Here is a 26,973-nt window from a genome sequence, read left to right as displayed (position 1 = left end):
ATTATCCTCAAATAAAGCAATTACTGCTGTAACAGAGATGAGAACCTACTTCATGACTTCTAACACTGAATTTTGAAAGAGAGGCAACTAATGATCCAGTTGTGATGGATTGTTCACTGAACGCAGAGGGTATCAGATCCGTCTGTGTCAAAATGTCTTACAAGGTACCTTTATAGCCAATGATCGCATTTAATTGGATGGCTTCAACAAATAAACGTGGGACCTTTAATGAGGGGCAACGGTGCTTAAAATTAGAATGCCCTATCTATGAGCATGCGCACTCCTCCACCTGATAGAGAGATGGTTTTCTTCTATGCTGTACGACCGGCGAAGGTGATATGCTAGCTAGAGCAATTTAAATCGTGCAGACCATATCTTATGTCTGTGCCAGTCAGTTTAAGCTAGCTGGCTAGCTCATAGAAAAAGAACCGTTTCAGAGGTAGGTGATTGACGTACAATAATGGTTAGGTGAAATATGCATATAGCTAGCACAAAGGACGCGGAAATGCCGGAGACAAAAACTAGCTGATCAAATACAAAAAGTGCTAGGTTCGCTAGCTACAGTAGCTAGCTAATAAATAAGCTCGGGTGGCAAGCTAGTTAGGTTTCTGCTTCTTGCAGAGGAATATGCAATTGCTGTCTTCAGCATGCAGGCTAGTTTGCTAGCTGAAATGAAACTATGTTTTTTCAACTATACCTTATTGACAGCCAGTCTTAAAACTGATTCTCTGCTTAGCTAAGTGGATGTCGGCGATGCAGCTTAAGCAATATTCAATCAAACATGCCATGCGTAATTTGCCTTATTTTTATTTGTTTCATACAGGGCAGGAGAGATGTGCGCAGCGATTTATGTATTATCCACCGTGACCGGCTATGTTTTGACGTCCGCTCTGCTGTTGAAATGCCCTTCGCTTTTGCATCGAAGAAAGCGGGAGACATTCCGTAGCAGACACATCTCCCATCGCGGAGGTGAGTAGTTTTCTAGCTGTCATATTTCCTAGGTGGGAAAGGGAGCAGTAGCTGACACTAACGGTAGATTGCTGTTCAGAATTCTAGGTGAAAGCTGGCCTTTTATAACATTCTGTGCTCAAAAAGGTTGAGTTTCTAATGCTGCAAGATATTGCTGAAATAACTCTGTTTGTTGCGGTAATTAGCCGGCTATGTAGCGAACTAGTAGGCTACATATGCTGTGTACCCCCAGAAGCTGATGAATGGAGTATGAAAACTTTACAGTCTGAATTATTTTCAGTTTAGTTAGCTGTTAGCCTTCATCCGCATTTTGCTGGTTGACGGTTTCATTAATTAATTTTATTCAGTCAATTTAACTATGCATACACTTCTCCCAGTTCCACGTAGGCAACATTTAGCTGGCTGCCAAGACACGAAATCTGAAACATTAGCAACCTGTTCATTGATCTTTGAAACATGGATGCATAAGATAATCATTTAATCATTTGTGTATGTTCTGGTCACATAATGGTATAGCTTTGGCTATGGGAGTTAGTTAAGGGAAGCACGATTTTCTGTTGGAGATCTGTGAGGAGTTAACTATTATGACCGCAGATGAAAAAGTTGCTGCTGATGTTGACGGTGATGATGCCTGCGCAGGGTCAAGCGAGTGCAGTAATCATGCAAGTAAGGCGAGTTAACCGTCTTAGTTGTCAGGGATTTTGCGAAATTTTATTTCTGAGACTTTGCAATCTGAAAGGGGGAGTCCTCATATGACTTTAGTTCCGCTCCTGCTAGCGGCCAACCCTATTGCCCTTATTGAGTTAAAGCAGCATGCCTTCGAGGCTTTTAGGCGTGTGCAGTGTGTACACATTTGGATTCTTACGTCATACCATAGGCCTAATGCCTCCCTACAAATTGTATTTGCTTTGAAGCAGGGGGGCTTTACAGGTCCTTCATTTCCCGACCTCAATCTTCAGTCGGCAGCATTTTGCTCTATAAGCACATTTGTTTCAGTTGGTATTGGCAGATGAATTCGCAGGCTTAAAGCCAAACTATTAGAGAAGAAATCTGCCACAATGATATGCAAGACCATATTAAACTGAACCATTTTAACAATGCTTATAGGTGAATTATTGGGGGGGGGGGGGGACCAATATTCATGTGTATTTGCTTCCATTTATATGCTACAGTGTTTACTTAAGGAATTCAGGTTGCTGGAGGGCACAACAGAATTTTTTTAGAATATGTGGTTATGTATCAAGTTCCTTACTCCATATGTACCACATTGCTACTGTTGGTGCTAAATTGAAGGTGTACACTTGTCATAATATTGTACTACAAGGATGTAGGCCGACTGCCTGATTTATTTTGAAGTATCCATCATTCGTGGCCCTCGGGACCGTTTGTATATGTTTCTCTCTGCTGCAGCTGACTTCAGTTGACATTGATCAACACTGATTTAGAAACAGTTCTTCAGATCTTATATCTCTGTTATATCTCACACTTTTACGTTCTCAGTTAATTTTTCTTTACTTACACTCACTCTCATGTGTGAGTAGGCTGCAGAGGAGGGTAAATTCATTATATTTTCAACTACACAACTAAATTTGTGAACTTATTTTGACCAAGTTGCTGTTGCTTCCAGTAGAAGCACCCATATAAATACATTCCCTGTTGTATGTCTGTATTCGTCAAGTTGGGATAGACAGCTCCAGTTCCCGAAGGTAGCAATAGCACTTAGTTGTTATCCCTCCTCATATAGCAGTTGTTCAGCTGGAAGCATTGGCTGACCCAGAGGGAACAAGATCTGTGTTAGTGGGTTGCAGTCGCCTGAAAGTGAAAAAGGTATGTGCAAAACCTGCAGGACACTGCCCTGTAAGGCCTTGAGTTACCATTGCCCTAGTAGAGTCTAAACATGTCAGGTCAAGCATCACCTCTATTGTCTAGAGTTTCTTTCTTTTTCTTCTTATCCTTTTGTCACAAGTCTCTTTAGTGTCATACAAGCGAGGGCTCTCCTTGTTCTCTCCATGATGAATGGTCACTGTGAATCACTTGAGGGGATGAGGCTGCAGAATTTGTTTCTTTAGAGATGTGAATTGTGGTTTGAAATGTCAGTCTCTGGTCAATAGTCCTACATTTTTGCTCTCTTTGTGCCCAGGGTCATAAAAATGTATTGTCAGTCTGCCAGTTTTGCTAAACTGAATTGTATGGCCAAATTAATGCGAATTAAAATTTCACTCCCCAGGAACATAAATGTCACACTGCAAGCAACATTATACTGTGAAGAGACATTAGTGTTTGGCAAATGCTTAAGCATTCTTAAGAACTGAATGATTTAATTACTCATCATTTGACATGTATTTCTATCTGTAGCTTAAAATGAGCTTTAAGGTCTTTAAAAATACCATCAGCATTTGACAATTACATTACATTACATTAATTTAGCAGGAACTCTTGTCCAAAGCGACTTCTAGCACAAAAGAACAGAAGTGTATCCATTCAAGTTGAATGAGCAGTAGTGTCAAACCGGGCTAACAATGACAGCGCAACAGGGACTATTCAATATACTTTGTAGAGCATACTCAATGTACGATCCTTCCCAGTATGTTGTGATAAATGCTTGGAATTTCCATCCAAACAGTGCGCCTGAATTCATGTTTTTCAAAAATTATGTTTGCGAAGAACGCAAACTGTATCAGACTAACCCACATTTCCTGTTTGTCATTCTAGCATCTGCTGTTATCCAATTTCTGTTCATTCTTCCCTTGTTACAGTACAACGGAACTGACCTAGTTTCAGACTCTCATGTTTTTACTTTTATGTACCTACAAAGAAAGCATGAAAAGTGTATTCGCTGCCATGCCAGCATTTTAGTTTTCTCATAGGATGTGGGCATACTGAAGTTGCGGTGACTTAACCAAACTGTGGTCTTTGCGTTTGTCCAAAAGGAATGACTGCAACATGATCGTGTCCTCATTTGCCACAGTATTTGTAAACAGCTGTGTAAGCATATAGTGTTACAGAGGCTTTCATCAGTGGGTCATTGAACTGCAGTTGTATGTCTTGCAAATAAATGCCTTAACTTGGTAAAAGTTCAAGTTAGAGCTTGTCCTGTCATTTAGACAGACAATAAAATGAGCATAAGGAAAGTAGCGTGTAGTGTCCTTTAGAAATGTATGAACATGTTTCACTCTGCCAGGTTATTGATGTCATCTGACATAATTAAGCTAGTATCACTTAGTTCATCAGTAGTTTCATAAGGATGATTTAGTGCTGTATAATTAATGTAATTGTCATGCATTTTTACTCAAGTTATCATCTGCATTGTCATCTGCATTGCCATCTTATCATATATGTGTTGGGTTTGACTCAGTTCTAAAGTCCAAGCTAGCACAATTCATATATTTTATGATACAAACATAAATGAGTATCTGTATATCAGTGTTGTCTGTTTTGTTCTGAATGTAGTGACCGTTAAAATTATGAGGAAAAAGAAAATATTTGGAAAAACAACCCAACAAAACAATAGTTGATAAATGTACCATTTTTTTGTGTCAAGTGATACAGGTAGATTAATGGGTGTCTACACCTAAAACAATATTGTATTGTAGGCTCAGATTTCTTCTTTGGATCATACTTGTGACAGAACATGTGTGCTTTTGTGCTAAACTCTAATCATTTTGGTTTTGCAGGTGCTGGTGAAAACCTTGAGAATACCATGGCAGCCTTTAGACAGTGAGTGGAATCTTGAAATGGCCTTAAACATACCCCCCATCTTCAAACACCACATGGCAGGAGTAAGTCTAGCTTAACTGAGAGATCCATGTCCATATCCTGTCCTTGTTCCACCCTCTTGCACAGAATGTTGATATGCTATAACACTATAGAATAATGTTTTTTACATATGACAGCTCCAGAATAGAACACAATGTATACCCATCCCTTTAATCATATTTTGGTGTATTGTTTGGCATATCTTGATAAAGAAATGGTTAGCATTTTTTTTAAGCTCAGCAAAAGTTGAAGGAGTCAGATTTCTTTCCATGGCAACATCTATCTCTTCCTCTCTCTCTCTCTTTCATGGTTCACAGTGCGGTGAAGTTGGGCACAGACATGCTGGAGTTGGACTGCCACCTCACCAAGGATGAGCAGGTCGTGGTGTCCCATGACTCCCACCTGAAGCGGGCAACCGGCGTCAGTGCCTACATCTCTCAGCTGACATACGCTGTGAGGATCACGTGGATGCCTCATAACATGTTTAATACAGGCTTAGCTTATGCCTGTCCTAGTGCCTTCTCTGCATTTAGAGTCCACTCAGTCTGGCACTGAGTGGTACTGAGGGGAAAAGACAGCTCTTCTGCACTCACCTGATCACCTAAAGCACTACCACCTAAAGCAATTTCCTATGTGTTACACATTATTCCCCTTTTAAAAAAATTCTTATCTAATGGTTTAATGCACTCTTATCTCTACCAGCTGAAACTTGGTCATGCAGCGCTTCTGATATTGTTGACTCCTTAAATGGCTTTTTGATTGTGTTGCTTCACTTGTAAGTCACTTTGGATAAAAGCATCTGCCAGATGAATAAATGTAAATGTAAATGTGTGTATGTGTCCTACAGGAGCTGCCCCCGTACCTGTGCAAGCTCGATGTCACTTTCCAGAAAGGTGAGTGCCATCATGTACTGTTCTGATAGAGACAAGAAATTTTTTGTGTAGTCACTAGCTGTCCATTCTGTTCATCCACAGAAGAACTTGCTGCCTTTAAAGCAGCCAATTTGTAAAAAGCCTTTTTGTTAGCATATGGAAAAAAGCACTGCTGAGGGTTTTGTCTCCCATTAATTTTCTCCTACAAGCTAAAACATTCAGCTGTACTGTGTGTTGCCTTTCATCTACTGAGCTGTGCATACTGAGAAAAGGGGTAAAAGGCCAAATTTTGAAATGTTCAGCTTGTTGGGATGTCAGAATTTGTGGCAGCATTGAAAATGTAATGTAGAAAACATACTGATAAAGATAACCAAGATTAGCCTTTTCTTGGGCTTATCAACTCCCAGGGTAGTATTCTGACTCTGAGAGTCCTAGCACATCAAAGGCAAACAGTAACACAATGGTAGTGCAAACTTTTAACCTCTACTATGACTGCTGCAGTTTAGATTGTAAGTAAAGGAATCTGCTTATTTCATGTATTCCTGAACATTTGTGACTTTTATTAATTTCCATGGTAACATTCTGGACTTTACCATAGTCATATGCAGCAGTAGCATCAATTCAATAATTTACACGCAAGTTAATCTGAGGTTTTAAGACCAGCCATTCTTAATATGTAACAAATGATATGGAAGAATCATTGGATTCTGGGGTTCAGTTGGGGACATTTTTTCAAATTAAATGCTAATGTCTCCAAAAATCTGAAATTTAATTGGATTGTCCATTTTTAGTGTGTGAGGTAATTTGAAATATTTCTGTGGTTTTGCAACCTATGTCTGGCTATCGAAACCTTGTACAAAGTCCAGTATCCATTGATCTGCCACTTTGGTCTACAAATGTTTTACTCTTTATGTAAAAAAACATTCGTGATCAACTGAACTCACAACTGTAATGCTTAGCTAAGCTGTAGATAAAATCTACTCAGGCAGTTTGTGTCCTACTGTTTGGAATTGGAATGCCTATCCATTTGATCAGTGACAGGCAGACAAGCCACAACTAGCATCACAGTGCTTTCTGGGGACAGGAGCAAAGTTTTACTTGCTGTTTCTTTGAAAATTATAAGGAACAGTAATTAAAATATTTCTGTAAAAGTGAATGCTTGCTAGGTGCACACACTTTGAGAGCTCATATCTTTAAAAGTACTTTAGCCATTCAGAGGGGGAATGGCACATATAAGAGCATATTTTTGTGGAAGGGAGTAGAGATTTTTTTTTTCCTGCTTTGAAAAAGCTTCTCAATATTTGCACCTACTAAACTATAGGGCAGGAATGGAATGTGTTATAACTGTAAATTTGAGATTTTTGGCGCAGTTACCTGTTTTTTAGTGTGAGTAATTACTGTTAACTGTGTGCTGTCTGCAGAGTGCTTCTGTGAGGGAGGTGAGGACAAGCACATTCCCCTGCTGAGAGATGTGTTTGAGGCTTTCCCCACAACCCCTGTCAACATCGACATCAAGGTCAACAATGACACGCTCATCAAGAAGGTGTGTGTGTGTGTGTGTGTGTGTGTGTGTGTGTGTGTGTGTGTGTGTGTGTGTGTGTGTGTGTGTGTCTTCTGCCACTGTTACGCACTCAGACATGTAGACATTGTGACTGACCCTGGCTGCTTCAGGGCAGCCCGGATAGACCCACTAACTCCACACTTAAGACATGGTCTTGTCTGTAGCATTTTGGCATCTAACTGTCCTCATTTAAGCGATTTCATTTCCTCAAAAGAAAGCTTTTTACTGAAGTCAAAGCATAATGCTAAGACCAGTTTAGTGATGTACAAAAGATGAAATGCTAGTAGTGATGTAATAGTTTGTTTGTTTTAAGAGGGAATGTTCACCCCATTGATAAGAAGTAATTTTTATGTACCTGCAGGTCTCAGAATTAGTAATGCAGTATGACCGGGAACATCTGACGGTGTGGGGCAATGCCAACAACCTGATAGTGCAGAAGTGCTATAAAGAGGTGGGTAGTCACACAGTGGTGATCAACATCTTTTGTAACATGTTGGAAAATAATCTTTTTATTCATATTTTTAGTATAGGAACAGTCTGCTAGTTAGGGATTTTTCCTTGACTCAGGCATGTCCTCCAGTTATTTATTATTTGTGGACACAGCCCTGAATAAAGACATCTTAAAAAGAACCTAGAATTGGATACAAAAAATAAATACTGAAACAAAAATACAAAAACTCAAATACTGAGTGTTTCTAGAAAGCCTGTAACTATTTTCAAATGCCTGTTAGATTTAAATCAGCATTTCTCAAACCTCTGCTGGCAGCCCACTGTCCTGCGTATCTTCTATCTATCCTTGCTGCTTGATTAAATCAGGTGTGCTCAGCTAATCAAAAGTGCCACAGATGGGTTCAGTCAGGTAGGTAGAGCAAGGATAGACAGAAGATATGCAGGACAGTGGGCCGCCAGGAGTAGGATTGAGAAACACTGATTTAAATGATGTATAGTAATTGGAAGGTAAAATAGTGACATAACTTACTAAATGTAACAAATAGGAGGTGAATGATTGGAGTTCCCCTGACATACAGAATTAGTTGTGCTACCTCCAGAGCTCCCAATGCACACTGAGAAAGCAAAGTGAGTCCGTTGGCCAACCAGTCATGTACAGTATCTCTAGAATCCAGGTGATGTCTTTTCTCTGAATCAGAATCCCAGGATTCCCATCCTGTTCAGCTTGAAGCGAGTGCTGCTTCTGGTGGGCCTCTTCTACACCGGACTGCTGCCCTTTGTACCGCTCAAGGAGCAGTTCCTGGAGATCCCCATGCCGTCCATCATGACCAAGTGAGTGACGTTCGGCACCAGGCCCAGAGGAGAGGGTTATTTGTCACTTTTTTGCACAAAAACGCGTCTTGCGCAATGCTAGCATTTTTATTTGCATATTGTCATTTTATATTAATTTCATCTGGATATTTACTAAAGAAAGACAGGTTGAGCACCTGTCGTAAGGGTGGAACAGCAGAGGCCCACCTTGGATTTAAACCTTCAGCCTTCTGGCTCTAAACCCAGCCTGGTGAAACTCCCTGCATACTGCAAATGGAACCTCACTCAAACGCAGCGAAGCACTGCTACTTTTACTGTTATGTGTTGCTCTTCTGTTCATTTTGCACAGTGTAGTTACTGACGGTATTGTTTTTTTTCTTTAATTTCTGTCTCCAAAGCACAGTTAGGACATGTCTGGGGTTTCCTTTTGTGGCTTTGAATATGAGGGTGATCAGCTTTTTTATTTAAAGCAAACTTGATTGCATCTGCCAGTAAGGGCATGTTACAAGCACTGCCAGTGACGTGTGCGCTCGGCGGCGAGAGCCAGAGAGGCCAGGCTGTTGTCAGCGCAGAAAGGCAGAGCCAGCGGATCATCTTACAGAAATGCTGATTGCGTGCAAACAGCTGGCTGAGTAGAGCGCTAATCTGCAGAATCCCAGCTCAGATGCACAGTAAAATAGCCTGGTTGCACAGTGAACAATACCATCAAGAGGCCATTCTGCTCTAATAAAATGGCTTGCAGGAGCCGAGGAGAGTTCTGATTATCAGACCTCTTAAAGATTTGTTTTCTTTATCCGGTAGCTTCTGAAAGCCGTATTGAGCTACAAAGGAAGAGAGGGAGTCAGATTGCAGGCAACACACACTGCTCGTTCCAGGTGTAATTTCATGCAATTCTGCATTAAATGGCCAACAAAGGACAAAAAGCCCTTATGAGAAATGATCAGAATGGTCGGTCTACATTATTTTTAGAATAATGCTGATCTAGTTTAGTGCTGTGTGTTAATGGGATGACACAGGTAATGGAAAACCTGTGCATTTAATATTGTTCAGGAGCAGCTAAAATTGTCTAAAAAGCACTGTTACGATTGCTTTCAGTTTGAGTTTCAGATCCTACTTATATTCTCTGCATTTGCTGTAATAAAAATGTACATTATTTGGAGCCTCTGAGCATTGCTGTAGCTTATATAACATCACTTATTTGTGCTTCATTCCTCAGGCTGAAGGACCCTGCCAGGATGCCCAGGAGTCAGCGCCTCATTACCTGGCTGGCTGACACGTGAGTACATTGGCTGCGCTGCCCTCTGCTGTTCATTCACAAGGTTGGCAGCATATTTCATACCAAGCCTGTGCCAAATGCTAAAATTATGTACAGTGGCGCTTTCCTCAAAAGTTCTTTGTGTGTTAATATGATCTTTCTGCTAAGTGAAATTCCATAAGAAGTTTTGGGAGGAGAATTTTTAGACAATCCCCATGTAGTCAGCAAACTGTCCCATCTTCAAGTATAAAAAACCCACTCACCACTCCCTTCTCCTGTAAGCCGTTCACAGCACCCCTCCTCCACCACATCTCCTCCTCATATCTATTCCTATGTATGATGTTTAAGGGGGGGTCGGGGGGGGATCAACAACCTTGGCCCCCAGCAAGGTGTAACCCCACCCTCCAACTCCAAGCCATACCCTCACCATTTGCAACAACCATTATTGTGTTAAAATTCATGCTGACTGAGTTGTATGTATTGTATTGCATGCAGTAACCTAGCACTGCTATTTTTCAGAATTAGAAACAATTGAATGCACACGCCTAGCTGGAAACATGTTGTAATCTCTTTGCAGACTGCTAATGAGAAAAGCCTTGTTTGACCACTTAACAGCAAGAGGAATCCAGGTAAGAGTATACAAGTTTTGCTGATCTTGCTGTAGATAAGAGATAGTGGTAATATGGCTCAAAAGTGGCTCACCTGACTTCCCAGCCTAACCTTTTCTGTCTATCTGTCTGTCTGCAGGTGTATGTTTGGGTGCTGAATGATGAGGAGGACTTCAAGCGTGCCTTTGACCTGGGAGCCACGGGGGTTATGACAGACTACCCCACCAAACTGAAGGAGTTCATGGACAAGCAAATCACTAAGTCCACCTAAACCACATGGACCATCATAACCATCTCTCTTTTTGACCACTTGGCCTCAGACCACTCTGAACTTTCAGCCCGTCCTGCCAAATGCCTAGCTCGTGCTCGTCCGGCACCAGGCCTGGGATTTTCGGGTGTCCTCAACACTATTACTATGCTCTGGCATCACTGAGGGTCCAGGCCACTATCCACACACCATGTGTCTACACTGATTACCCCATGCATATGCGCACAACTGCATATGTTTACATACCAGCATAAGCAGCTATCAGTTGTCAAGCCTTGAGCCTTCAAGCATTACACCTTAACGAGTCTGCTCTTACTATATATAGTGAAAGGTTTCTGCTCTTTGTCACCTTCACCTGCAAACTCAAAATTTTTTACAGATGTATTCTGTAAATGTGTAATTTACTGTGTTTCATCATAAATAGGTTCATTAGTACAATATCATTTAAACTTAGTGAAATGGCAGTGAACTATGTGTGTTTTGTAGCCTGTTCACTGTTGACTGTCAGCAGTATTTTGTTTCCTTTTAGTTTTCAATGCAGCAGCATTTATTCATTGATAACCTCAGTCATGTGATCTATTTCAAACCCTCTTCATGACTGAAAGTGGTTTCAGGTTTTAAGTGAATATGCTATTTTGTATGTTCTCAAACATTATTTACAGCATATGCATGCAACATATTCCTCATTAGTGTTTTCAGTATGTGCTAAGAAATCAAACAAGCCAAAAATAAGTATTTTTTCTGTGTTTATCATAACAGTATTATTATTGATTTTATTATTTGAATTAATAATAATACTTTTATTTAATTAACAATCTGGTCATAAATTGGGCCAATCCCTTTATTGAAAACTTAGTCTGAAAGTATCTAACAGCACCATAAGCATAAAGATATTGTTAAGTAGAATAAATTGAAAGGCTGAGTATTTTAAAACCAGACATTTTTGAAAAACGAGACACACACTGTTGTAAGATCAACAGCCTGAGGAGGTAGGGAATGTTAAGGTTGTTGAAAGGATTCTGTTAGATTTTTTTGGTAATTGCAAGTAGCTGGACCCAGCCAGTGGGTCACACAGCTGAGAAAGTTTCATTTGAATGGGTGTTTTTTTACTTCAGCCCCACAGTATGGTGAGGTTTAGGTTACATCATCAGTGGTTGGTGAGACTTAAAGGGAAGGTATATGTTGTTTAGGATTTATCCTCATGTGTCTTACATTGAAATTACAATTTCGCTGTAGGTTGCGTGGCCAGCAAACTTGACTGGTTGTCTGAATTGTGGTCAGTATTAAAGCAAAGTAGGAGGAAAAGGGAAATGTTCCTTTGCTGTAGAGCTATGAGAGGATCACATCTTTCCTGATGAACTTGATTATGCAGGCTGATTGTTCACTGTGACTCATACGTTTGTCATAAAATCTTGCAGTCTACCAATGTTAACCTGTACATGAGACAGCTTTTTGGACCCAAGACACCATATTGCCATAGTGGCAATCAGGGCATGGGGCTGAACCAATGAATACCAGTAAATGTATAGTGTTGATCATAGATTTTTTTAAAATATGGTGCACATTGTGAGAGATGTGCAACTGAAATGATAAGAAGTCAGTGAGATTTGATCTGTTTTGTTTACATCAAGACACTAGTGCAGTTTGTGTTCATAATTCCACTGAAAGTATTTTAAATGCTCAACGTTGTGTTCCTTATGGGGAAATAATTACATTTGACTGGTACCTGAATTTAGATTGTGTTTGTGTTTTGGTTCCTGTTAATGTTTTTTCAGTGCAGTTGTCCCTCACATTTAATTTGAGATGTATATTTTGATTTGTGTGAGTTTTTCCCATTTTTGCATTAATGCAAGTCTTCTGTCTTATTTTTTGCATCAAGTATAACCCAGATCTCTTTATTTGCATTTAAAATCAAGAAACGCAGGTTGTGTCCATGTATTCGTAGTCGATCCCCAGTGTCTACCCCTTAACTATATATGATTTATGGACTGAATAACGTCTGAAGGTGAAGCTAAGAGTCCAGCTATGTACTGTATGTTGTAACTGCTAGGGAGAAGCAGAATCACGGTGTGATGAAAGAAAGCTCTCAGATATGAATGTATAAAGTAATGATTTAATTATTTTGAGTCAGAGTACATGAGAAATGAGAAGAGAACTACTTTAAATATAATGTTGAATGTTCTGTGACAGAGAACTTTTTTAAATTGCACAATCAACATTTTTTAAATGATAGTTTTAAAAATGTACAAAACCACGAATGCTGTTTGAGGTTAAATTATACAGATTTCATGCTGATATGAGTAGATCAATAAATATCCAGATTGCCACCATGCTGTGTAGCCTTGTAAAGGTATCTTTGTTTCACTGTGATGTTGATATGAGAAATTGATACTTGCAGGATATTGTTACAGTATGTGTTGCTGAGGCAAAAGGCCACAATTAAAGCTCTGGGGTAGTCTTAGTTGTAGTAGTCCTAGACTTGTCCTGAGATGATAATACATTTAACCTACCTGCACATGTGGATTCACTGCCTTAAATTATTACCATTAATGAGAGAAGCAACTACAACTGATGTCAACAGCTATTTTGCAACATATACTTCAATAATTTTGTTGTAAGAAAAAAAAACCCCAAGGATGCTGCTGATGTCTCTTTGCATGATTATTTATTATTTCATTAAAAATCTTGAAATGATGTTGCTGAAGCCTGAATGTAACTAAAGTATTGTCCATTAAATGTTGCATAAATAGTGTTGGAGTGTTGGATAAGTAGCGAATCCTACTCATGCATGACCTCGAAGGGGGAGTTCAGACGGTTATCTTTTTCAGAACTGCTTTTTAATATCCCAAACCAATCCAAACAAATGCAATAGACGGGAAGTGTATAATCCACATTGCAAAATCCCATTTGTCTTGTGTGCGCTAGATGGCGCTGTTTGCTCTTTAGTTTGGACGGGAAACACGTGGTAAAAACATTGTTAGCAAAGTTTGGTAACAGAGGGTTAGTATTTCCAGAAGTCTACTCAGCTCAACAAATAAACTGAGGCTTAAGATGATGCATTACCATGCAAATTGGGGTACTCTCTAAGAAATAAGGAAAACTATTTGACACACATCAGAGGTGATATCATGTTACAGGTGCGCCATTACAATGCAAAGCACTCAAGCTAATGGGTCTCTATCGAGGGTTAGGCTCATTCCCATTACTATGGGGTGTTTCAGCAACTGCTGCTGTTTCATGGCTTTAAAGTTTTTAGGAATTGTTAAGGGTTAACTGACTGCACTGATTTCGATAAACCACAGCACATTCCATCCAGAGTGGCGGTGTGTACAGTGTAATGTGTGCAAAATGTACGCGCAGGTGTGTGGTCTTTCCCAAATTTAGGAGAGCCAAGCCAGTTTGTTAAAATCACAATTATGTTTTAGATGAATTACCATATCAGCTGTCTTTGTTTTTAGCAACTCACATAAGAGGTCGTTGACTGCCTTCCTCAAAGTCTGCCTGGACTTCAAACCGATTTGCCTCGCTACCCCTAGTCCGTCTGGCAGCTGTTGCGGTTTCCCGCAATCTGCTTCGCAGCTTCGGGTCGGACCTCAACGCGGACCATTATTGGCTGAGAGTATTTACCGATAGCCAATGAACGAAGTGTTGCTATGCCGTATGATTTTATTGGTTGGCGGACGGGGCTGTCAGTTTGTCCGATGAAAAAGTACACTATGCTGCCGAGCAATTACGCCAGCTCAGTTTGTACGACGCATTCGAAACCAGCGCGTCTGGTCTCAGGCGAAAAGGGACCCGAGTTGGAGGAAATTAGCCACGAAAGGAATGCGAAGGATTTGCTTTCCATAAACTGGCGTTTCCACAGGAAAAGGGGGGAGTGCGACGGTAGCATACTTGTTTTTATTTAATACAGAGGTAAATTTATCATGCCACGTTGGATTTTTAGGTTGCTTATAATGTTATGTCGTTGGTTGCGATGTTCGAAATAAAAGTTTAAGTCTTTTAAAATTTTGATTGCAACATAAGGCAGTTTTGCCAGATATTGTGAAAAATCGATGTAAACACATGCTGCAGAAGGTGCCAGTGTGGTTGTTTTTGTTGCAGGCATGGGATGAGGTCCGCAGTGGTATTGCTTGCGCTGGTTTTTATAACATACCGTTTCTAACGTTACCAGTGGCGTGATCCTGCACCACCAGCACCAGCAGCGTCAAACGAAAACACTTGGCACTGCAGCGGCGGTCGCGTCGATGATGCAGGAGTTGCAGTGCAGAGATTGCATTGACTGGGTCCAGCATTCATGTCTACCAACGATTCATAGATAAAACGTTCGAATATGTAAAAATGATGAGGTTAAACGACAGTATGTGTCTTTTTTCATCTGAAGTTCGAGTCATTTATGATCTAGATGTGACCATGTCCCAATGTTTGGTGCTTGCGTCATATTTGTTATGAATGTTGTTTTTAAAATTGTTTGTACTTAAAATATTTATTTTTTAAAGCTTGACATTTTAGCCCCTTGTGTTAGTGATACAATTCTCACTGCAGCTGCTGCAGAGAGTAGAATCGATCACAGAATTTAACATCTCACACCTCTGTCTCATTTTGTGTTGTATACACACCCAAGTGGCATATATGAAGTCTCATGGTAGGTTTCACTGGCATGGCTTTAGATTTCTCGACACTTGCAATAACCAGAATGCTTCACTGTCAAGTGTCTCAAGACAGCTCTTAGTTGTGAAATGCACAGCAGTAGTTAATGGGAGATTATTGGAGCATGTCTGTGTTTGTTTTGAAGCCCACTTTAAAGTGCTTTGTGTATTGATGGTTCACTGATCTCATCTTTTGTGGTACAGTATTGATGTTTTTTAGATGGCTTGGAACTCACTTTAAATGATATTCAAATTCCATTGGTCAAGCAACAACAATAACTTGATTGTAACTACCTTTATACATAATATTTCTGAACACAGTGCTTTCTTTGCAATTTGCTTTAGTTTTGTATGCATTAGTGTAGTTTTGGGATGGTAAGATACAACTTAACTGCACCCCTTGGCTGTATGAGGTCATTTTAACAGCAGCATCCTCTTGTCGTGGAACTGTCATTTCCAGGTTCACCATTTTTCAGTGCCTTGGTAGGAAGAAGAACAGGAGCAAGTGAAGCATGCTGGGATTGAGCGTTTGGTGTGGTGTTGCAGATAGATTTTGGGCTTAATCAGTGCACTTCCTCAAATGTTCCCGGCATCATTTAGTTGTCAACATTTCACAATGGGTGCTGGCTGGTTCTGTGCCAAAGAAAAGGTTGACCATTCTGAACAATTGGTACATTTGAAGGGGTGGAGTGTGTTTGCGATAAGGGGTTGTTTTTAGCACATTTGACTCAAGTTGGATAATACAAAGCCCAGCCCACTCACCAAGTGATGACAGAATTAAGAAACTTGGATTTTGATTGGAGCTTGGATTGTTGACTCTGAAGAAGTGTGTGGCAGCTTTCATTGCCATGCCTTTCCATTTCTTGTCCTTCAGCAGTCAATTTCTTCAATGCCTCTATGGAGTCTGGACAGCACGCATTGTGTGCTAGCTAAATTGTGTTTGTCACGCTCATGAAGAAGGGCGGCTAGTTGTGTTTCTATAACCACCAGTGGCTAGCTGTGTGGCAGCGGTTTTAAAGGTGTGACTCGCTAGTTTTCAGCCATAGCAGCCATCTGTGCAGTCTGGTGGCTAAAACACTGTCCCACATGTTGTCGTCGCCGCCGCTGCTGACCTGGTTCATGGATGCTGGTGCATGTTTGTAATCACAAACATACTCCCACGCACTGACTCTCATCCTGCACTTTTCTGCCCTCTCCATCCCTCCTGCATGCTAGGTTGCAGTCCACTCTGGGGGGGCTTAAAGAGGATGTCCTGTAGAGGGCCTTGTTTTTCATGCATGAGCTGCCAGTAAGGAAGGCCCTGAGGACCCAACAAGTGTTAATAATGGAGTCAAAAGAGGTGCCTGTGTGAATGAATCAAAGTACAAAGGTTTTTCATCTGAAAACAGCAGCGCAAATTTTTGTGCACTGGAACAGGTTTTAATATCGGGGCCACCTTTGAACTCCCCAGTGAATTCCTTCAGTTTATTTCCATACAAATTCAGTTCTTCGGTTCCATACAAATGCGATTCTTATTCTAGTTAAAATTATTTGGAAATTAGTGGAACTGACCCCACCCAACTGCTATCACAACCACATCAGTAAAATAATGAAGTAGCTACAGAATCTTAGAAATTATGTTGATTACATCATTGTTTTTGTCTCATTTTTGATTTAGTCTTCCTTTTTGAGGAAATATAAATGGTACAAAGTGTGTTACAAGACTGAACACCCATTTGTGCGTCATTGGATTTAATCCATTGTCAGTTTCAGCTCTGATCTTAATCTTGTAAACATTTCAGTCATGCATATACATAAATATACATAAATGCCGTTCCAACTGTCACATTCTAATTGTTATTGTTTATGTTACTTTAATTCTGAACTGAATTCAGTGTTGATTTTTAGTTGTGTATGTATGTCTATGCTTCTGTTAGAGAATCAATTAAAGTTGATGACATAAAGGAAGCCCTAAGCAGAATTGCATTGTTGCATAAAGATTAGACAGATAGTGATAATGGGGTTCCTGTATTGACAGTTTCAGTATAAATAAGTTAATGTAACAGATGTAACTCAGTGGTGCCAGTGCAGAGCTGAATCCAAATCATGCAATAGCAAACCTATTTTTTAAGATTCTGTTTTTAAGTTGATTCTATAAAAATTTAAGTTGATTCTATAAAATCTACATTGTTGTAGATAATGTAAGATAATATGGGAGGAGAAAGGGTGCACTTTGCTGGTATTTTAAGTAAATATAAATTAAGTAATAATAAATTAATAAAAAAGATTATAAAAAATAAAAAAGATTAGCCTGAATATACTAATGTGTACTGGGCAGGACTAAGTACAAGGATGCATTCTTCTTCTTGTCTCCATTTTGCATGATTATTATCATCAGAGACAGCACCATTACATAATAAAGGTTGTTATGGTCAAGGACACAAAGCCTACCGGTGTAGCCTGTAGCTTTGTTATTACACAAAGGCATTAAAGGGATTTCAGGGATTTTCAGAGATTTCAGTGTGTCTTTCATGGGATTGAAGGGGTGTGTATTTCCAAATACTTCTATTTTGGAATGTCCGTAGCTTCAAATGCCATTTGCTGCTTCCCCCTAAAAGAGACAATATGCTAAGGACACATCTTTCGAACAAGTCATGTTTATCATTTTATCTTCACCTCAGTCTTGAATTCAGACTTGAAATTAAGCCTTTAAATTTCAAACCCAATTTGTGCTTTGAGATCTATCAGCATAATGCACCTTTTCTGATGAGGGATGTCCCTTTTAGGAAAAAAGCATTTACATAAGTTATATAAATAAAGTTCATGGTTACTTTTGCCACAACTGTTTATGAACTGAAATCATGTATTGATAACAATTGTTATTTCAAATGTACAAAATATTTTCACCTTTCTCAGTTGTCAATGCCATGGACACAACCGGAAATAAATATTGACTTGTCTTAAATCAATCTCTTGACTAGTTACAGCAGTGATACTCTCCAGAGGGAACTCACTGCCAGCAGAGGCCGAGAGATTACGGGTGAAAGGTTGAATTAGATTTTAGTTTTCATTGAGTACACAAACACAGAAAGGCGATAACTGCTGTCTTACACAGAGATAATGCATATGATCAGTGGCCGCTGCCTCTGCTCGTCAAAGTATTTCCCCAGTTCATTCCTCATCTTCACATCACAGGTGGGGGAGGGCACCACTAAGAGAGTTTGACTGAGCTGGTGAATGTGTGACTGAGGTATTCAGGTGACCTAAGCCTAAAGAAAATCAGATTGCAATATAATCATAATTTACCTGGCACATAGCTCTGCAACTGAAGGAGTTTCATTTGGGCTGTTCTTCTGCGTTCCTGTGTTTTCTGGGTTCTGGGTCATTGCAGGGCCTCTTCTCTTGTTGGCCGACACTGCCAGAGGGTGAATGTGTACCCTCAAACAAAAATGACAGATGGCTAACCTGGCATGAGATACACAGGGCCAGGCATTATCACAAAGAGGCTGGCGTGGTCTCGGTGATTAAACAGTGTGCTACAAATCAAGAGAAACTAAATTTAGAGAGCAGCAGATGATGATGATACAAATAATGACACAATATGTTTTTTGTAACCGCTATCCCTTGGCTTCTGTCCCCTACATCTCAACCATGGTGCCACAGTAATGTTTCATGTGGTTTTTGCATGATGGGTATCACCTGAAATAGTTTAGAATCTAAGGGAATGGGCAGCGGACCTTAAAATTACTGAATGATCACCGTGTAGATATAAGGAATTATTAAACCCCCAACATTATTTACTTACCAGACTAACCGGACCATTTGTCCCATTTGTCCAACCCAGTTTGGACTTAGCGATTGTACATTAGGCTAATCTCACAGCAGCTGCACTTGTGCTGGGGCACTGAAGTGGGATGAGAAGCAGAAGTCACACACTGCACCACAGTGAAGTAGGCACCAATTGGAGGATAGGCTGTATTCCTCTGACATCAGCAAAGAAACTTAAAGATGCCTGATGAATCGCAGGGTACTTGAGAGCAGTGAGATGAGGAAACCTTGGCCAATTTGTCCCCATGCTGTGGGATCATGGTCATTGCCAGCAGATGACACTTCCAGTTTTGAACCAGGGCGATAGGGCTCAGGATGCACTCAAGGTGAGTGTCTTGCTAACTGAGCCACCTGGGAGCAATTAGCAGACACTGTGGCCACTTGCAGTGCAAACATATTATCCATTTAAATGGCTGGATATTTACTGAAGCAATTAAAAGTCAGGACACTGCATAAGGGTACTACAGCACTATTCCACCTTCCACCCTCTTGATACAAGTTTAGGTTCCTAACTACTATTCCAAAATTCTGCACCGTGCTAGAGTAAAGTCATGTGCAGCCAATAAAAAAAAGCATTAAATTGCCTTTTACATTATCCAATGAAACTGGTGATTACCACACTAGATGACTGCATGGGTTCTGCAGTAAATTAAACAAAATGTGCTGATGTATTGTAGCTAATCAGGTAGCCTTCTGCTTTAATTTTCCTCTGGGACACCCTACATGAAGGGAACACTATATGAGGGGGCAAAACTAAGCAAATGCTAACCGACTGGTATGAAATTTACAACCAAAAGAAGTTCATACTCTAGAGGGCATGAGAAGAGATTTGAATCAAGTGTGATTTAATGCTGGAACTGCCAGTCAGCAGAGTATTCCAGGTGCATGATATTCATCAATGGAAATGTATGCAGATGACACACAAGGACACTCATGGAGATGTTTTCCATAACAAAATGTCCAATGCCATTGTTACCGCTAGATTTCAAGGGTCTTTCAAGGAATTGCTTCAGGATGGATAGTCCTAATTTACATCCTCCTCTTAGTTACAACCTATCAGGTGATATGATTTTCATCCAAGCACATATCATCCTGTCTTCATTGCTTCTCACATCCGAAAATAACCACACGGCTAAGAAACAACACTCTGTGCACACGATTCTCACCTCCCACAGTCTGTGATATTCTGTGCCGTTGGTGTCTTTCAGCAAGCTGACCTGATGTCATTCGGCAGGCTGGTAAAATATGCTCACGATTTAGGGGGCAGGAAAAGGAAAAGTCCATTTGCTTGGTGTGTTTGTGTGTGTGTGTGTGAGTGTGTCTTTGAAGCGGAGGGGACTGGGCAAAGCACTGCAGCGGGTGAATGCAGGACGCTGGACAAACTGAAGTGCCATTTGTGTGTGTGCTTGTCTGCGTGGGCACAGCAGCACTCTGTCTGTGGTCTCATTATAATAGAGGCCCACGCAGCTGGAAAGGATCCCAGCATTGAGAAAACAAGGCCATGTCTCATGCCACTCTGACACTGGCACTGTGGCCCCACTGACCCTGACTCAGTAAGACTCACTGAACTGTGTTCGTCTGTGAACTCTGGTCCACACTCTGTGACCTGCTGCTCCATGTACAGCATGCAGTGAGAACTGCGCTGCTACCTCTGCAGTGGTCTCGGCCAGCACATCCAGTGGACCGTGCTTCAGCAGACCTGGTCCACGTAGAGGTAGTTCTCTGTGTGTACCTGTAAGCACAGTCGTAGTTGGGTGTGAGGGAGTTAGTACAGTATGTACAGGCTGCGTATGTATATGGCATGCAGGCAGTGGGCATGTTGATGACAGTAATAACAGGGTAGGTGAACTCTATGTATGTGCGTTTGTCACACAGGTGTGTACCTCCCACCCCGCTCCCCACCACGGCCCTCACCTGTGTGCTGCGCTGCTTCCCCTGCGAGCCGTCCTGGGCCGGCAGTCCCTTCCTGCACCGCCCCCCTACCCCACCCATGGTCAGGATGACACGCTCCAAGACCTTCCAGGCCTACCTGCCCAGCTGCCACCGCACCTACAGCTGCATCCACTGCCGCGCCCACCTGGCCAACCACGACGAGCTTATCTCCAAGGTAACGGTGCCCCCTCTCCTCTCTGCACATCACACTACTAACAATGTGGCACCATCGAAAAGGCAGTCACTGGCAAGGTATTATGTTTCTAAAAGGATGCAGTGGGAATGTCACAAACATCGGTTTAACGGTGGAACTCAAAGCCTGGGTAACCTTTTCTTCTACTGTGCGATGATGTCACAGTGTAGTGCTGAGCACGCACGTTCGCAGTGGCCGCTCCGCAAAGCCGTGTGATGCTTAGTGGGGGGAGTGTGAGGCGGTGGTGACGCAGCACTGCAGAGGCTGCGCGAGGACAGACTGGCTGTCCCAGAGGCTGTAAATCCCACTGAGACATACCCCCCCACCCACCCCCCCTCCAGAGTGTCTGTCTGCACATGCCTGTGTGTCTGTGACTGTGTGCTCGCGCGTCAGCTGAAAATCTATATATATTGGTCGAGCACTTTTGCATATGTAGTTCTGAAGGTTATTTCTGCTGTGAGTACATGGATATGTTTGTGCTCATTTGTGTGTGTGTGTGTGTGTGTGTGTGCGTGTGTATGTATGTGACCTTGTGTTTCTGCATTGTCTGCTATTTGTGAGAATGTTGACTGTTTAGGTCTCTCTGGTTGTGTGTCTGACTGCAAGATGAGAGGGTGTTTGGGGAGAATGTGGGTCACCCTCTATTTGGGACAGTGTAGTATAATATCCACCCTCCGGTAGGAAACAAGCACAGGTTTGAGGGAGGGAGGGGCTTTAGTGGCTTGAGCAATAGTCATGTTGTCCCCATGTCTTAGAAGTGCCCAAGTCTATCATACTACTCCTGGTTCTGAATCAGATGAGCCAGCCGAGCATATACTGAACAACTGATTAAAGCAGGTAACCATTTAGTGTTGACCATAACTCTACCTGCATCATAGCGCATGTTTCATTGGTAAGACTGGGATTGATAGAAAACTATCAGTGCCCTTCAGAGAGTGACTGACAATGGCTGTGGATTCACAGCACCAGTATTGAGGTTTTCACTTTATCCTTTCTCTCTCTCTCTCTCTCTCTCACAGTCCTTTCAAGGGAGTCAAGGCAGAGCATATCTTTTCAACTCTGTGTGAGTATTCTCATCCACATCCAGACAAAAAGACTGAAAGCAGATGAAATGGGAATGTTTGGGATGGGGATGGAAATGATCATAAATTGGTATATAAATTGGTTATACAATGAAAACTGGTGTAAAGTTGTATTCACGGGCATGTTTTATCATGGTTTTTTATTTCTCTGATTTGAAAGTATTGGCGGAGGTAGATCCAAGAACTATGGACGACATATTCTATTCTCCTGATATGCACTTCTTTCTGTGTCATGTATGGAGATTACTTTGCACTCCAGCCATAGGTAGAAAGGCAATAAGAGACAGCATTGCTTGTGGGCAGAGGGCAAATGTATCCTTACAGAGTTTGTCCCAGGACTAGGTGCTTAATATAGAGATGGCAGCGCCCTTTGTTGCTGTGGTATTGTCTGCAGAATCAGCCATATTATCTCTTTGTGTTTGTGCGGTCAGTCTCTTATCGTAACCAGGGGACGTGAGGGTGAAGTCTTTGGCGTAGAGGCCGGTGTTCTGCACGGAGTCAGGTTCTGTTCCCATAGGGCTTCTGTCAGAAAACAAGACCCAGGCTCCTTTAAATAACAGCATCCACCAGATGAATAATTCAGTGCTCTGCAAGGTTATTTACCTCGTCGCACAGAGCAGCTCCTGGCAGAGAGAGGCTAGATAAATTCACGACCTTCAGTATAAAAGAGTGAGGTGGTGGTATATTTCCAGCACTGTAGATCTCAGTGCAGATTACTCTGTAAATCTTTCACTGCTGTCAGTGCTGTACCTGTGCGTGCTGATGGATAGCTGTAATGTCCTGTAAGGATGTGGCTGAAAGAACCTGTGTTTTTACCTCACTCTCTCCTTCTTCCTCTCTTTGTCACTCTCCTCCCCCTCTTTTGGCTCCATTCTCTCTGTCTGCCTTTTCTCATATTCATGTCTCGCTAATCGCTCCTTTTCTTTCATCCCTCTCTTCCTCTCGCTCCCTCTTTCTGTCCTTCTGTCTGCATTTCCCCTCCATCTTTCTCTCTGTCTCTCTCGCTCCCTCTCTCTACCTCTCATCTCTTCCTTTCTCTCTTGCGCTTATCTCTTTCTCAGGGTGAACGTGGGCTGTGGGCCAGCTGAAGAGAGGGTCCTGTTGACGGGGCTGCATGCTGTCGCTGACATCTACTGTGAAAACTGCAAAACCACACTGGGCTGGAAATACGTGAGTCCACAGGAATAACAAAGGGCCAGACCTTACCTGCAGTACATGAAAGCAGATCAGTCAGGCCGCTCCGTGCCTAGCTTGAGCAGCAGAGCTCTGAGTTCAGTTCGAAGATGAAGCCACAATGAAGGTCGCATGTTGAGCCCATCGTTGCAGAGGATGCAGTTAACATTATGCCGTGGTAAGTGCAGGCAAGAGAGAATCATGTCACTTTGATGAGCAGCCGACTTTGAGGGATGTGCAATGGTGCCATTCTGCTGTTGTATTCGTACTGAGTGTGAGGCTCTAACACATTTCTAATGTCTCCCAGAAGTGCATGGCACATCCAGTTAGCAGTCTGAAGCACTTCTGAAATGGAGGTCAGGGGAAGAGTGCTGGATTAGTGGCAGTCAGGAGGTTGTCATATAACATGTTACACTTACAGGATGAGTGTGAGTGTTTGATGGACTTTCCATCTGTGGAGTGTTATTAATATCCATGACAAGTCTGTTTTGAGGTCATTGTCAGGTTACCAGAGGCACTGACCTAGTACACCTATCAACTGTGAAATTCAATAACCTCACCCTGCCGTGACCACCATCAAAGCATGGAAGGGCAGATGAAATGATGCAGTAAATAAAAGATTAATGCTCACTCATTCATTCATTTATTTATTAAATTGTTTGGAAAGTTTGTCTTACCCGGGGTGACTTAAAGAACATAACCAGCACAGACTACAAATAGCAAATAAACTGTCGCAAATAGCGTGACACACTATCGCACTACAAGTAACTACCTAAATATCTCAAGGAAGCACAGAGCGGTAAATACATATTTAAATACTCATTTCAAAGAACAGTAACTCCAGTATGAATTGCTGCCAACATCCTGAAGTAACAATAAGGGAACACAGATTGAGTAGCATACAAGCTGTAAGTAATATTTAATACTGCAGTAAAAGTGTGGCTCAGCAGAGACACATTCTAACTCCAATTCCAGATATAGGGCAGATCCAAGCTGGGTGATTCCAGGTTCTGAATAAACAAATATTAAATAGTCTAGACATGTATGTATAAACTGCATTTGTAATTTTGTTGTGGCTGTGACCCAAGACTCCACTGTTGCATACACTCAAATTTATTGGGTCAAATGGACCTCCAAAGACTGTTTGGATTTATATAAGCGACTAAACTAGAGCTTGTAATTTATTTTTTCCATATAATGTTGGAGGACGCAATAAGAGAGTTATTGTTTTCATACTTGGCTGTGCACTGTCTGTGTGTCACATATTATACACGGTCACTGCAGTAATCTCCAAAATAGATATTTTGGGTAGCCCCGCAAGGACTTAATAATGCCATTTGCCTAAAATGCTTTTTGCAATTATTCAATAGATGTATCCCAGAACTGCACATAACCAACCACGCCTGCCGGCCCTGCTTTGAAATGGTAGGCATCTGCAGCCGGCGTTAGTGTGAATGGAAAAGATGTTTGTTATATGTCAGGCAAAGAAAAAAAGATCAATATCCAGACATTAGCTTAATGGCTAGATAGCGTATGTACCAGTGCAGGACACATTAAACCTACGTTTTTTGCATGTTTATATGCTTATTTTGAAATGGGGGGGAAATAACAAATGAGTGAGAATGAGCTCTGTGTTTGTTTGAGCTGTCAATATCAGGACCTGTTCATTACAAGCGAAATCAATATCGGTCTAGACCCTGACGCCAGCTGTATCCTGACTCACGATAACTTTCCATGTCTCTCTCTCTCTCTCTGCCACACCCCCCTCCCCTCATTCCCCCCCCCCCCCCCCCCCCCACCACCACCACCACAGGAGCATGCCTTTGAGAGCAGTCAGAAGTACAAGGAGGGCAAGTTCATCATCGAGCTGGCTCACATGATCAAGGATAATGGCTGGGACTGAGTAGGCATGTTCAGAGGGGGTTTGGGTGGTGGGGGGTTGGGGCGTGTGGATGAGTGTGAGACTTTGTTTTGGTGTTACCTCTATTTCCATTTTCCCTGCTCCTCGCTCCCCAGACACACACAGACAAGTCCCCAGCGAGAGGATGGTTGAGGGCGATTCCCGCTCAGAGAAGCCTGTTCCAGGCCGGGGCTGAGATTGCAGCCCATATAACCTCTGCATTGCATGTATGTGTGTGTATATGTGTGTTTGTGTGGGAGGGTAGGGCAATGTAGTGAGAATCATGACGACATGTACAGTAGAGCTTGATATCCTTTCTCACACACAAATACACACGCACACACACATGCACATATACATACACACTCACATGCATGCACACACATACATGTATGCTGGCACACCCACCAGCCAGCTCTCACTCACACATACACGCAACTAAGACATCACAGCCAGGGAGGAAAGTGCTTCAGATGAGCCTCGGTTTCTCGAGTCCTGGGAAGGGTGCGCAGCGCCTGCTTGGCAGAACACACCGGGCCATTGGCTAATGAACCAACAGGCTTTCTCACCCGGGTGAATGTGACAGCATCCAGGCAGTTATAAGACATCCTGTTGTGTATGTGGAAAGAAGCCTGTCACTGGGGTCTCTGCAGATGTGTTGCCAGGGCAATGGACATTGAGGAAGGGACACAGGAAAGGTCCTGACCCCTGATCTGAATAGAGCTCCTGCACACTGCATGGAAGTGCTGTCTTTATCCTGCAGTGTGATCCTCTACAGCATTGTAGGGGCTGCATAGGATCAAAGTAAATGATGACAGATATAATATAACTGAAGGGGCAGCCAAAGAGCTGGAAGAGCCTGGAGATATAACCTTAGGGTGCCATCACAGACTACAGCTAAACCCCCTTCTCTACAGGCTTTCCAAATGTGCAAGAAAGCTATGTTTTAATATTGGCAGACATAAGGTGGAAATGGCACGACCTGCTGAGAGAGATCAAGGGTGTGACTGTGCAGGAGACTGTATCTCAAGATGTCTGAAATGGTTCAAACTGCTTAGCTGGCCTTTACATTGCGGTGGGCCTGTTTTATTTGTTCACGTGTAAGCTTGACTGGTATTGTTCCAGGTCTCTCCCCTTTATAGAATGGCCCATACTGGTTCCACCTTCTAATGCTGTACTTGCACACAACACTTGTGGCAGCCTCGTTATCATTTATGAGATGTTATTTGCTGGTGTTACGCCTTTATGATGCGTGGTTCAGATCCACTCTGAATGTATGCTGTCAAAATCAGTGTGTGATGTGCAGGAGCAGAAAGTGAGATCTGAAGAGGAGAGCAACTGTCTGAAGCACTTTCTTAGCCTGTGATGCCCTGCGTTTACTGAAGTCAGTCTGTTACACTGCCTCTTAACTCTTTTTAAACACACTAAAACAATAACCAACAATGAAAACATTACTTCCTGTTTGGAAAATGGAATCCACTGGTAGTCGGAGCAACTGACTTGCAGTGGGCTGCCCAGTCAGAGGCTGTTTAGCCCCAGCACAACCAAATAGCCCACCCATCTATATAAGTCAACCAATGAGAAGATCTCATTTTTCCGTGGGCAAAGTGTGTGAAAAAGGAGGCTTGATTGATTGGCTGAAGGCCACAGCTGTGGATAACCCTTTCTCTGTGATATATTGCATTGTT

The 26,973-nt window shown here is 41.9% G+C and overlaps 2 protein-coding genes across 5 annotated transcripts; both read left to right on the top strand.

Annotated features, from left to right (window-relative positions):
• Positions 1-304: 304 nt before the first annotated feature.
• gdpd1 (glycerophosphodiester phosphodiesterase domain containing 1) lies at positions 305-10,890 on the top strand. The gene is made up of 11 exons (XM_036537228.1): positions 305-439; positions 824-969; positions 4,644-4,686; positions 5,043-5,178; positions 5,573-5,618; positions 7,019-7,140; positions 7,520-7,609; positions 8,306-8,439; positions 9,635-9,694; positions 10,251-10,302; positions 10,421-10,890. The coding sequence occupies exons 2-11, from the start codon at positions 834-836 to the stop codon at positions 10,550-10,552; spliced, it is 951 nt and encodes a 316-aa protein (XP_036393121.1). The 5' UTR covers positions 305-439; positions 824-833; the 3' UTR covers positions 10,553-10,890.
• A 3,392-nt stretch (positions 10,891-14,282) lies between these two features.
• On the top strand, positions 14,283-26,967 carry LOC118783864 (protein yippee-like 2). Of its 4 annotated transcripts, XM_036537826.1 has the most exons (6): positions 14,283-14,464; positions 20,881-21,112; positions 22,150-22,193; positions 23,274-23,382; positions 24,756-24,810; positions 25,199-25,275. In XM_036537826.1, the coding sequence occupies exons 2-5, from the start codon at positions 20,996-20,998 to the stop codon at positions 24,804-24,806; spliced, it is 321 nt and encodes a 106-aa protein (XP_036393719.1). In that variant the 5' UTR covers positions 14,283-14,464; positions 20,881-20,995; the 3' UTR covers positions 24,807-24,810; positions 25,199-25,275. The 4 variants fall into 4 exon arrangements, with proteins under 4 accessions (XP_036393719.1, XP_036393716.1, XP_036393717.1 ...); XM_036537823.1 differs by lacking the exon at positions 24,756-24,810 and having other exon boundaries at positions 25,199-26,965; XM_036537824.1 differs by lacking the exon at positions 25,199-25,275 and having other exon boundaries at positions 24,756-25,158.
• The last annotated feature ends 6 nt before the right edge of the window (positions 26,968-26,973 follow it).

This window comes from Megalops cyprinoides, chromosome 9 (assembly GCF_013368585.1).
Source record: "Megalops cyprinoides isolate fMegCyp1 chromosome 9, fMegCyp1.pri, whole genome shotgun sequence".
NCBI classification, from domain to species: domain Eukaryota; kingdom Metazoa; phylum Chordata; class Actinopteri; order Elopiformes; family Megalopidae; genus Megalops; species Megalops cyprinoides.
The sequence above is the reverse complement of the archived record's forward strand: the minus strand, read 5'-3'. Positions and strand labels throughout refer to the sequence as shown.

Coding starts and splice junctions, on each gene's coding strand:
- gdpd1 (XM_036537228.1), top strand. CDS start 834: ATGTGCGCAGCGATTTATGTATTATCCACCGTGACCGGCTATGTTTTG. Junction 7,610..8,305: donor TGCAGAAGTGCTATAAAGAG/GTGGGTAGTCAC, acceptor TCTCTGAATCAG/AATCCCAGGATTCCCATCCT. Junction 8,440..9,634: donor ATGCCGTCCATCATGACCAA/GTGAGTGACGTT, acceptor TTCATTCCTCAG/GCTGAAGGACCCTGCCAGGA.
- LOC118783864 (XM_036537827.1), top strand. CDS start 20,996: ATGGTCAGGATGACACGCTCCAAGACCTTCCAGGCCTACCTGCCCAGC. Junction 22,194..23,273: donor GCATATCTTTTCAACTCTGT/GTGAGTATTCTC, acceptor TCTCTTTCTCAG/GGTGAACGTGGGCTGTGGGC. Junction 23,383..25,198: donor CCACACTGGGCTGGAAATAC/GTGAGTCCACAG, acceptor CCACCACCACAG/GAGCATGCCTTTGAGAGCAG.